The following is a 12033-nucleotide window of genomic DNA, read 5'->3' on the forward strand; positions in this document are numbered from 1 at the left end:
GTAACTTTGCTTTATCAGTGGATCGCAGTAATATAGACCCACTAAGCAAAATTACTGCCAGGAAGTGGTCTTCTATAAGTGCTCCATGTCTCTTAGAGAGACATCACTCACCCTGCCGATGTAGTCTTCCATGCTTTGATAGCAATCCCAAAGATCTTCGTGTATTAGTAATTTCCAATTAGTATAATGATCCATAGGTACCTCGTAGTTTTTCTAGAGGAAAAGCAGTCGCCGCTGTGTTCGCCATGCTTATGTCGCAGGCATTTTGTAAGATCTCGCCGTTTACATACGGCGTCGGCAGTTTACAAACGCTCGCTGTTTTGTAATATGCCGAAGGCAAAATGTAAATTGCCGTGTCATTTTATAATATGCCAAATGATTTCATTGACAATCCATACGCCGTTTACATAATGCCGCGGCAGATTGAAGAATTTAGTTCTGGTTCTTACCACGCGCGGCGCTGTAGATCACGACAACAAAAATGGCGTCACGTAGTGGTTCTGTGACTCAATAAATACTCAAAACAGTGCAAATATTACGAGTGTAGAAGCATTTTCACCTAATAATTGTGACTTTAAAGTCATTTATAACAGTTCAGGAGCAGTAAAAAGGGCCGTAGACAAGCGACAAAGTTTTTGAGGTTATCCCGCACCTAAAAACTACTACGTTATCCATAGATCCCGGTGTACGGAGGACACATGCAGGATATTAATTTAGAGCTTCATAAATTGTTTAGTAAAGTGTTTAGCGTTTTCCTAAGTTTAATGCATTCGAGCACCAGTGATTGTTTTTATCTGGAAATGCCTAGTTTTATTGTTCTGTGTAAATGACTACGTTTTTTATTAAAATGTATCTTTTTATTAAATATTTAAACTTATGTACCTGCTTAGGTACCTACTTTAGAAAATAAAAGTAAAAAGTCTTACTTGAAATCGTGAAATAAAGTCAGATTTTTCCATTTGTTCAAAGTTCAAACTGTGTTTTATCATGGTCACCCTAAAACTTCAATTAACATCGAAATCAGAACGATTGAACGAGTTAACAATATGCCTTCGGCAAATTACAAAACAGCGAGCGTTTGTAAACTGACGACGCCGTATGTAAACGGCGAGATATTACAAATTGCCTGCGACACTTATATGACAGTTCACTTTTCACAATATTATTTTTTCCGGTAATTAGTTTAAATATTGCCGAAATAATATGCTCAGTGTTTTATTTAAGCTCTGGGCCCATAACCTATTGGGTAGGCGTAATTGAAAACAGCTAGATTACTTTTTGTAATTTGGATTTTTATTGGATATGTACACGGTTAGACAGGTAAGACGATAAAGAGGAAGATGTCAGTTGTACATAGAGCACATTGCTTTTCTAAAATAGAACTCTATCACACAATAAGGTTGTACTAGTTTATATCATTATTCCAACAATCTTGTCCATTAATGTATCTTGTGTATCAGAGTTTATTAATTACCTTATTATCACCTCATTCCCTTCTTATTGAAAATATGTAATTAGTCGGCAACCAACTATTTTATTCTATTCTGAGAGGGGGCGAAGTTCCTGTACGTGGGTCTCTCCAGTAAAACATTTGTACTTATCCCCTTCATTTCAGCTAAGCCAGCCTAGCTCCCGAGTAAACTGGAGCAGCAAGTCATGAGAAAGGCGCTCTGTTAGTCCAAGAATAGATAATGTTGATCTAAGAATAGGCCACTGACTATAAAGGCAATTAATTATAAGCGATTTTTTATTTAGTGAACCTTACAAAATTGTGTCATTTTACGGATCAATATTACACAAATTCATAATTACAACCTGAAATATACGATTTAATACTTTCAAAACAGTAGGTATACCTTTATAGGTAGGGTAAACTACCCTATTGTTGACACCCTTCCATTTATTGAGAGAGCTATAAATTTGAAATAAGTAAACTGAAACTGAAACTATGTCTCAGGGGGTCATTCTGAACTATAAGTGTGGATCCTGGCTTCTACGTTCCAAATGTTGATTGTATTGTAAAGTCCAATTTTTAATTCCGTAGTATTCTGACAGTTATAAATTTTTGACATGTCAGAGATCACAAACATTTTTTGGCTGGGCACGTTTTTCAATACGAATCTGGAGGGCCACTACCAAAATCGAACGAACAAGAGCTGTCATACAATCGGTAAGCCTAATACAACGAGATAGAGTCGTGGTTATCGCTGCATATTTGTTTTTCCAAAGTTTCTGCGCTCGTGAACCACGGCTCTGTCTCGTGATGACCCCCCTGAACATCTGAGTCTATACATTTTATTTGTTAGTGAATGTATCCTTTCTATTAAGTGCGGCGCTCAAAAAAACATTTATCTTATACTTTTAATCACAAACAAAATATAATTAATTATTTAAATCTCTAATCATTGGTGGATGGTGGTGGCGTAGAGACGGACGAAGAGCTGTTGGCAGACCACCTGCTAGATGGTCCGATGACATCTGCAGGGTCGCGGGGAAGCAGTGGACCAGAGCGGCACAGGACCGGAAGAATTGGGGTACAAATAAGGAGGCCTAGATACCCAAGAGCGGGCGATAGAAGGCTGATGATGATGAATCATTATTAATACTAACCGATTTTGATGAAACTCACACTGCTCAATGTAAGGCAATAAAAATAATAATAGTGGCAATCGGATCAATCGTTTCGGAGATATGCGTGGACAAACATACATACCAACAAACTTATAAACATAACTACATACAATCATGTTTTGATCAATAATCTTACAAACATAATAATATGTACCGAATCGAGAATATTTTTTTGATATCCAAAGGTTTATTATCCCTGAATTTAGTAGGAAGTGATGCCAGCTAAAGAATCAAATATAGTAATAAAAATTTATTCGGTACATTATCTGTCATTTTATTTTTTATTGTCCTGAAATAGATCCAAATTTTACCTTTTTTCGGTAAAGAGCTTTTTTAGTAGCATCTAGTGAATGACGACTGAATGGCGTAGTGGTTAGTGACCGCTGAGCCGAAGGTCCCGGGTTCGATTCCCGGCTGGGGCAGATATTTGTTTAAACACAGATATTTGTTCTCAGGTCTTGGATGTGCCCGTAAAATGGCAATAGGCCCGCCCCCTATTACCTACATTGGGACTGAAACAACACTGGCGAAAAGTGGGTGCAGCAATGCACCTCTGCCTACCCCGCAAGGGAGTACATTAGTACAAGGCGTGAGTGTATGTGTTATGTGTGTAGTAGCATCACTTATGAAAGGTCAGAATTTTACGGAATTAAAAATCAAGGTATAGTAAGTAAAGTCATCGTTATAAAAGGGGGTGTGGTTGTGTCCCCTTGGACACAACCGTATATTGACGTGAATACGAAGTTAAAATTTTAATTAAGGTACTTACCTAGTTACTTGGCACTCAAACTTTGACTACATAATTATTTACCTATAATATTAATTAATTGAAGCTTCGACTCTTGAAAATTTTAAAAATAAGTCACTCAGAATGAGTTTTTGGGTCACCCCTTACTTCTAGCGAAGCGAGGCAATAAAAACCTCTCAAGGGTTTAGATATACGAGGTTTATATGGCCTCGCTTCGCTCGGCTCTTTACATTTTAGGGAATCCTGGTTAGGTTTGCGCTGCTTCGCTTCAAAGTCAAGTCAAATGGTTTAATCGACGTAAAATTTTACAATTATTTGTCGATCGCTCTGGCTTCGCTCGGTACTCTAGGTTTTAAGGAATACGGGGTTAAGGTTAGGCTTTAGAGAATGCTGGGTTGAGATATATGGCCTCGCTTCGCTCGGCTCTTTAAGGTTTAGGAAATGTCGGTTTTAAGTATGTATTGCCTCGCTTCGCTCGGCTCTCATGGGTTTAGGAATGCGAGGTTGGTTTATATGACCTCGTTTCGCTCAGCTCTTTAGGTTTTAGAAAATGCCGTTAAGGTTAGGCTTTAGGGAATGCCGGGTTGGGGTACTTACAAAGACACTTGGTGCCATCTGGCGCGTCGAGGGACCAGCTCTCGGTGGGGCAGTAGCAGCGCACTTCACTCCGGAACTCGTTGAGTAATATGTGTCACTAGATGGCGGTGTCGTCACCATTGTACATCGCGGTATGGTTGGTTTCTCAATCCAGCCTATATTTCATGAGTTTGTTTATTAATTATCTACTTAATGCGATCTGGCGCGACGTGAAAAAAACGTACAAAAAACATAAAACCATCAGAGCCATCTAGTGATAACAATAAGAACATCTTATACCAACTACATATAGCAGTACTTACAAACACACTTGCTGACTCGAGGCGCCATCTAGCGACCCCGTTTCAAAACACACAATTAGTCCTATAGGGATACTTACAGACACACTTGGTGCCATCTGGCGCGTCGAGGGACCAGCTCTCGGTGGGGCAGTAGCAGCGCACTTCGCTCCGGAACTCATTGAGGGCCACGCAGCGATAGTCGCAGTCGCAGGCCTGGTGACGTCATCAAATTATAAATAACATCTTCCACTAATTTACAGCAGACATACGCTGAGTTGCGAAAGTAACTTAAAGCCTTGCTTTTACAGTATACGGACAGAGACATAGATTTAATGACGACATTAGCGTAAAGTTCCTTTCTGCAACTCGGCAATAACTTTTACTAAATGTACAGATTCTGAACGGTTCCTCACGGGACAATCGATGTCCGACAACCGTAGATGAACGTTCAGAATCTGCCAATTTATTATCTGAGATTAAGTTTCAGTCTCTCCAGTTTCACCATACTCTGTTAGTGTGTATGTTTTTTACTTCTTCACGTCAAAACGACTGAACCGATTGTAATTAAATTTGGTATGGAGTTAGCTGGCACCCTAGTTTAATACATAGGCTACTTTTTATCTCTGTATTCCCACGGGATAACCTTTTAAGACGAAGCGATGCTCGTGGGAACAGCTAGTATTTAAATATACTCACATGTATAGCGGGTATGATGATAACTTCCCCCGAACTCATGTGATTGGCAATGTTCACTGAGCTCAGCTCACGGACAGAGCGAGTCGTATCGATGTAGGAGTAGCCTCCACCGCCGTGCAGGCCTTGGTTTGTGTTGCCACCTGAAAATAATTTGTAATTAAATCAGTTGTTTTTGGGCATTTCAGGTACCTTCTTAATTTGGCCGGGTTGTCTGGAAGAAAGTCTGTCTACAGTCGAAGACAGAAGTAATGTTTAGGGTGTATTTCCACCAGAGTTGGGCACAAAGCGATTCTGCGATGATGTGAAAGAAATCAGTGATATCATATACAAAGTCCTTGGTGATATCAGTCCAAACTTGGTGGACAAAATGATAATATGATTGGTGTCTACTGGATATCAGCAAACGCTTCCGTATCATGCCTGAGTACATCTGTTTTAGGAAAGCACCAGGTTTTCTACATTAATACATATACCTTGAAAAGATCTCAGTTCAAGTACTTATTCCACCCTACAGAGATCCTCAAAAATCACTTTCAAATTGAATCACGACACGGCTCAATTCACCCCCGGTAATGAAACCGGCGACCTTATTCCCACTTCCTCAAAACACATCTTACCGAGCCACCTGCCCACGCCGCCGCCCCCTCTAAACGACAGATTTGACGAGCAAGCGACGCTGCTTAAGGATTGTTAAAGGCGTGTTCGGTCATGGTAACCCCACTTCTTGCGTCTGATGCCAAGATCACATTCGCAATCATAGAACAACGCGGACTCGGGTGTTTCGCAATTAACAATCTATCTTCTATCTTACCGAGCCACTGTAGCATGTGACGTAGTACAATGCATTCCATAAATATTTGTAATACTATCTCTAAACAACATACGTCACGAGTCACATTCCTTCTATTTAATAGATAGCCAAACTAGACTTTATTGACATGTTTACGTCATAGCGCATTCCAGAACCTTCATATAAATATGTACTATTTTACTGAATAAAGAGAGTTCAATACAGTTAAGACACGACGCGTTACTCATTTCACTACTCCAAGCGCCCAACATCTCACCACCCGCCCCCGCCGCCGCCGCCCCCTCTAAACAACAGATTTGACGAGCAAGCGACGATACTTAAGGATTGTTAAAGGCGTGTTCGGTCATCTTAACCCCACTTCTTGCGTCTGATGCCAAGATCACATTCGCAATCATAGAACAACGCGAAAACACCCGAGTTTCGCAATTAACAATCTATCTTCTATCTTACCGAGCCACCCCGGTTGCACGCCGCGCCGAAGAGAGCGGACCCTCGTACTAGCTCCAAGCCGGGACTTAGTTGTAGCTCTTTCTTTAGTACTATTGACCTATCTGATCATTAAATATCATTCCACCAAAAGTTTGTCTTGTAATGATCGCTTTAAGCGATAAGACCGCCATGTTTGTACCTATGTTTGTGTTACTATACAGGGTGTCGCAAAAAGGTTAAGTATACTAAGCCGAAACCTTAATGTGCAGCATTGCATTTTATTTTTCGGGTTAGTATACTGTTTACCCTTTTTGCAACAGTCTGTATAAGTGTTGTCATTTCTTTTCTGTTTGTGTAAAAGTAAAGAATATTCTATCTATGAAATGTGACTTACCATAACTGTTTTTCTTTTTGTAATAATTTACTACCATATGCGAAAACTATTAAATGGCTCTTAGATGCATCATATAAATGTAAACTAGTTTAAGATAGCTGTAAGTTTTCCGAATACGATAAAATAAAATAAAAAAAAAAAAATCTATCTTACCGAGCCACCCACCCCCGCCGCCCCCTCTAACGCAGCCGCCGCCGCCGCCCCCGAAGCCGCCGTCAGCGCCCCCGGTGCACGCCGCGCCGCCCGCCCCGCCCGCCCTGAGAGCGGACCCTCGGACCAGCTCGAAGCCAGGGGTTGAGGGGCCCGAGCGCGCTAGCCAGCCGCCGCCCGCTCCTGGGAGAGGGGAATGGTTGTGTTGAGATTCAGTTAACATTACATGGGAAGTTACATTCAAAAGTAAAATGTTGGATTTGCTAGTTTTAAGATTCCTGCTTAAGTATAGTAATATTAAAGATCCGAAAACATAATAGAATGTTACCCGCGGAATCCCATTTTCGATCCCGTCCAAAAATGTAGAAATCGCCATCCTCAACCTTATATTCTGAGTAACTTAGGTCTTTGATCTTCCGCGGAGAGGGGAAGTACCCCTAGTAAAGTAAAGTAAAAAAAAAAATACACTCACGCCTTGTACTAATGTACTCCCTTGCGGGGTAGGCAGAGGTGCATTGCATTGCATAAATTAAAGTAAAAGTAAAAGTAAAAAGTATTTATTACCATAAAACATGTTTTACAATGGTTTTATCTGCAAATTCCGCACTAGGCGAACCTGTATCGCGGAATTTATATAATGTTGAACATAAAAAAAACAAAATAAAAATTTCTTAAATGAATAAAATAGGTAATTAACATTAAATAATTTAAAAAAAAAAAATTTAAACTTAAAGTTAAATGCTTACTTAGTTACAGTTACTAGGTACTAAGTATTAATCTAATAAAGAAGCTCTTCGACCAAGTGACCACACCTATCCTTATAAACAGTCAGTGATTATCGCTTATCTCACTGGCCAATCTATCTCGTGTCTATGTCACCGACACGATAAGAAGAAAAGGTCCCTGAAAAGTTCCCCTAAAACTCACCAGAAGTCTTCCCCGGCTGCCCATACATGTACCCCGACTCGGGCGTGGCGTTAGTGAAGGTCTTCCCGTGCTGCGAGCCGTCGTCTCTGAACACCCCGACGGAGACCCCGCCGCCGCCCCCCGCCACTAGGAGCGGTTGGATGTCACCGTCTTTGCCGCGCTGTGGGAAGGAATGTTGATATAAGCATCGAAGTACTACATACCATAGGTAACTCAACTAGTCCCTTATGTAGGACATGCAAGGAAGTGGATGAGACGGTTGAACACATTCTGTTAGCTTGTCCAATGTCCACCCACTACAGAAACAAGATTGTCTATTCTTGGACCAACAGAGCCCCTATCTCAGCTATTGCAACACCCAGGCTTGCTGCTCCAGTTTACTCGGGAGCTAGGCTGGCTGAGCTGAAATTAAGGGGACATTTACAAAGGTTCCACTCGAGAGAGACACGTACAGGAACTTCGCCCCCTCTCAGAATAGAATAGAATAGAATAGAAACCATCGAAGTAGAAAAAAAGGCGGAAGGAGTCTCGCCAACTAAACACTGAGGCACAACACCATGGCGACATGAGAGTGTGTGGGTGCCGTCGTCTCTGAACACCCCGACGGAGACCCCGCCGCCGCCCCCCGCCACTAGGAGCGGCTGGATATCGCCGTCTTTGCCGCGCTGTGGTGAAGTAAATATTGTTGATATACATACTAACTACTCGTGTGAATTAACTGTGCACCTGGCCAACAAGAACCAGGGGTCACGCCGGGTATGCCAAAGCTGCAAGCACTTCAATATGACCTCTGGTTTTTGTGCACAGTTAATTCGTACGTGTAGTAAGTTGTGTTGTCATCGATGAAGAAATATGGGTTGGGTAAACCTGCATATCTAGATTTAGCACATCTAGAGATATGTGAACCCACCATCCCGCCACTGCACAGACCAGCGTGGTAGGAAATGGTCCAAGCTTAGGAAGGAAGTTTAGACCTTGGGGATATCCACAAAGGTTCCACTCGAGAGAGCCAGGTGCAATTACTCACACCCACACAGAGAATAGAAGAGAATAGAATAGGTAACAATAACATCTCACCACAAACACGTAGGTCCCCCCGCCGCCGCCCCCGCCACCGTCCTGAACGTGAGTGTTCCTCACTTCATGCGTCTTGCTGGTGTACAGCTGTGAGCTGTTCTGCGGCCGCCGCGCGCACTCCTGGCTGTCTTGCGCTGAGAGGGTCTGTGGGAAGAAGATGTGGGTTTTGTGAAATGGAAAAGATATGTTGAAAATTCATTACGACCCATCACGTCTGCAGGAGCACGGGTATCCTTCCAATGAAGGAAGGGTTTAGGCCTAGTACACCGCGCTGGACTAGTGTGGGTTGGAGGACTGGCTTAGTGAGAGAGTTGAAAATTAAGGACCTTAAATACCTGCCTTCTCAACGTGTCAGTAACGAACTCAATACTTCAGCCCCTGTTGCCCTAGCTGTGGATGACGCCTTGTGCAGATAGAACATCTAAGATTTGTCAGTGCAGATTTTGCCACCAAAAACGCGTGACAACAATAGACCTTGGAGGAATCGCAGCCTTCAAACTTACCTTCTTACAAGCATTCAGCCCCTGCTACCCCAGCAGCATATACCTAGTTAGATAAGGTTCTCCGTTGAGCAGATGGAAAATCTTCGGTTGGTCCATTGATACTGGTTGGTCAATGTAGATTTTGTCGGTAAAAAAGCGCGACAACAAGAGAAGCCTATTGTATTTAGGAATGTCAGTTTTGAAACCAATCATATCAGTTGAAGTTTAGAAACCCACCTTCTTACAAGCATTAAGCCCCTGTTGGCCGGGCAGCATGTAGATGAGTTCTCCCTTGTGCAAGTGGAACATGGCCCGGGCCGTGGCTCCGTGGGAGACTCCGACTATAATACTTATTTAAAAACCCATAGCAAATCTTAGTTTTCACTCCCGCCTACTTACTTTTATTCAGCCTCTGTTACCGTAGCAGCATGTAGATATGACCCATTGTGCAGATGGAAAATCAATAGACCTTGGAGGAATGGCAGTTTAGAAACTCACCTTCCTACAAGCATTCAGTCCCTGTTGTCCTGACAGTATTACATTAGCTCGATCTTATCCAGATGGAACATCTAAAGTTGGCAAAAATCGCGTGTCAACAAGAGGCCTTGTGACATTGGAGGAATGGCAATGTTATTGAAACTCACCTTCTTACAAGCGTTCAGCCCCTGTTGGCCAGGCAGCATGTAGATGAGTTCTCCTTTGTGCAGGTGGAACATGGCCCGGGCCGTGGCGCCGTGGGAGACTCCGGTCCACGCCGACCCCAGGCCGCCGGCCGCGCCGTGCGCTATTATACTGGGGGAGGAATAGGTATGATGCTGTAGTTTGGGGGTGGAGATGTTGGGAGTTGGAGAGGATTGGTTTTGTATTATCACACAAGCAGTCTGGTAATGCTACTTCTATCGTTACCAGATTATACAAAAACAAAGGAGTGCCACTCAAGTGACTGAAGCACTAATATCCCTATAGTCCGCCGGAATGTTAAATGAATAATAACGAGGACAGAGTATTCTGGCACTCATTACACGACATCGTAGTGGAAGATCTTCTTCAGCTTCTTAGCATTCGACAAGCACTAGAGCTGGACAAATGTAAATAAGCCAGTTTATTGGCAGATAGTGATAATTAAGAGTATCATCATCATGAGCCTGTAGCAGTCCACTGCTGGACGTAGGCCTCTCCCAAAGCACGGCACTGGGTGCGATCCATAGCTTTCCCCGATTTTAGATAACTAAGATTATACTCACGTATAATACCCTTCCTCCGGCACCTCCCACACCTGTATGCCCTGGAAAGGGGGTGCTGACACCACAGTGACTGACACGTCAGTGTTGTGGTAGGCCGTGTCACACATCGTCTGGTTGGGGCCGAATCTGCCGGTCGCACCGCAAGTGGAGAAACGGTAGTCTGTGAAGGGAAATGTTGTGTTTTGGTTTGAGGTATATTTGGAATGGCTGTATAATTAGATATTTTTCAATCGAAGTTCCATCTTCTATCTCTATAAAATTATAGTACTGGGTACTCGTATCATGCTGTATACATCTGTAAATAGTGTATCCTATCCTTCAAAGTGCAGCGTTTAGCTAATTCAGAAGGCACCAATTTTAAATATAAGTAAGTCAAACAAAGGGCAGTATATGTATTCTTTCAAAATACTACTGTATGATGCACATAACCAGCTATGTAAATCACAATCTCAGATATGAAGTTCAGTTACGCCAATAGGATGAACCCTTTTGCCTCGTGTTTACAGATTAGCAATATAGATTTCCTGGATGTTGACTTAAATCGATTAATAGAACAAGAATTACTGCACAGCGGGTGGTTATTACAATCAACTGAAGATCATTTGCTATTAAGCAGCAAATTGGTTCGTTACCATTAATCTTATCGTCCACATCGTCTCTTACAGTTGCTAAGCTATCTCTTGCATCCATATCACCTTCCTGACCCTTAAAACATTTCGCTGTAACTTAAAAACATTGAAAAATTATTTTAATTACTCACATGGCCGATCTTGGAAGTCTGGATGCGGCGTAGTATTCTCATGCAGCAGTGGCTCATAATAGTTGTACCCTTTCAAGTCTTCCTTCGGTATATTCAGTCCGAAACACTCTGGTGCCATAGAGAAGTCGTCTATAGCCGAGTCAGAGTATATTCGCATGCCCATGCGTGTTCTGAATTGAAAGAAGTACCTGAGGATGATAGAGAAAAAAAAAATAAGTCGAGGTGGTGAATAAAGTTTCTCATATTATAGATAGTAGGTAGGTAGTGTGGCACAGAAGGTATCATCATCAGCCTACCTCCTATTAACCTCAAGAAAGAAGTTGGCAGTGAACCTACTCAAAAATCATTCAAACAAATACAGCTAACCATAAGTCTATACTGATTATTGTAGTCTAACACCCTTATTCACAGAAAAGTTTAAGGACATTTTAACTATTGAACTGTGTAGAACAGATTGTTCTTTGATCGAGAGGGACAAAACAGTACAATAGCTAAAATTTCCTTTAACTTTTCTATGAATACGGAGGTAAATCAACCCATATCATACCTCCTAGTAACATTAGGAAGGAAGATGGCCGCCCTATACCAGTTCTCTCCCTTGTCCTTCGTAGAGAACCAGAGCGGGGTGGTGATGTTGCCCCGGGCGGTCAACTCTACCACGTCGAGGCTGAGCGAGCCGTAGTTGCGGCCGTTTTGCTGGTAGTAGAAGCGGATCTGGAAGAGATGAAGGTGTTTGACAAAGTAGCTTTGGTGTGATGGATAGGGTTGAAAATTTATTTGAACACAGTGAATTTGAGAGGCAAAGT

At 42.2% G+C, this 12033-nt stretch overlaps 1 protein-coding gene across 1 annotated transcript in view; it reads right to left on the reverse strand.

Annotated features, from left to right (window-relative positions):
• LOC105393449 (ALK tyrosine kinase receptor) overlaps nt 1-12033 on the reverse strand; it is a 54316-nt gene that overhangs the window by 24665 nt on the left and 17618 nt on the right. Inside the window, exons 8-16 of the mRNA XM_048632177.1 lie at nt 11775-11941; nt 11228-11415; nt 10468-10627; nt 9868-10015; nt 8742-8885; nt 7665-7824; nt 6741-6920; nt 4954-5093; nt 4356-4470 (exon numbers count right to left, since the gene is read on the reverse strand). Of these exons, the coding sequence (XP_048488134.1) occupies nt 4356-4470; nt 4954-5093; nt 6741-6920; nt 7665-7824; nt 8742-8885; nt 9868-10015; nt 10468-10627; nt 11228-11415; nt 11775-11941 (1402 nt within the window). The remainder of the gene's footprint in view (nt 1-4355; nt 4471-4953; nt 5094-6740; nt 6921-7664; nt 7825-8741; nt 8886-9867; nt 10016-10467; nt 10628-11227; nt 11416-11774; nt 11942-12033) is intronic.

Source organism: Plutella xylostella, chromosome 31 (genome assembly GCF_932276165.1).
Source record: "Plutella xylostella chromosome 31, ilPluXylo3.1, whole genome shotgun sequence".
In the NCBI taxonomy this organism is placed as follows: Eukaryota; Metazoa; Arthropoda; class Insecta; order Lepidoptera; family Plutellidae; genus Plutella; species Plutella xylostella.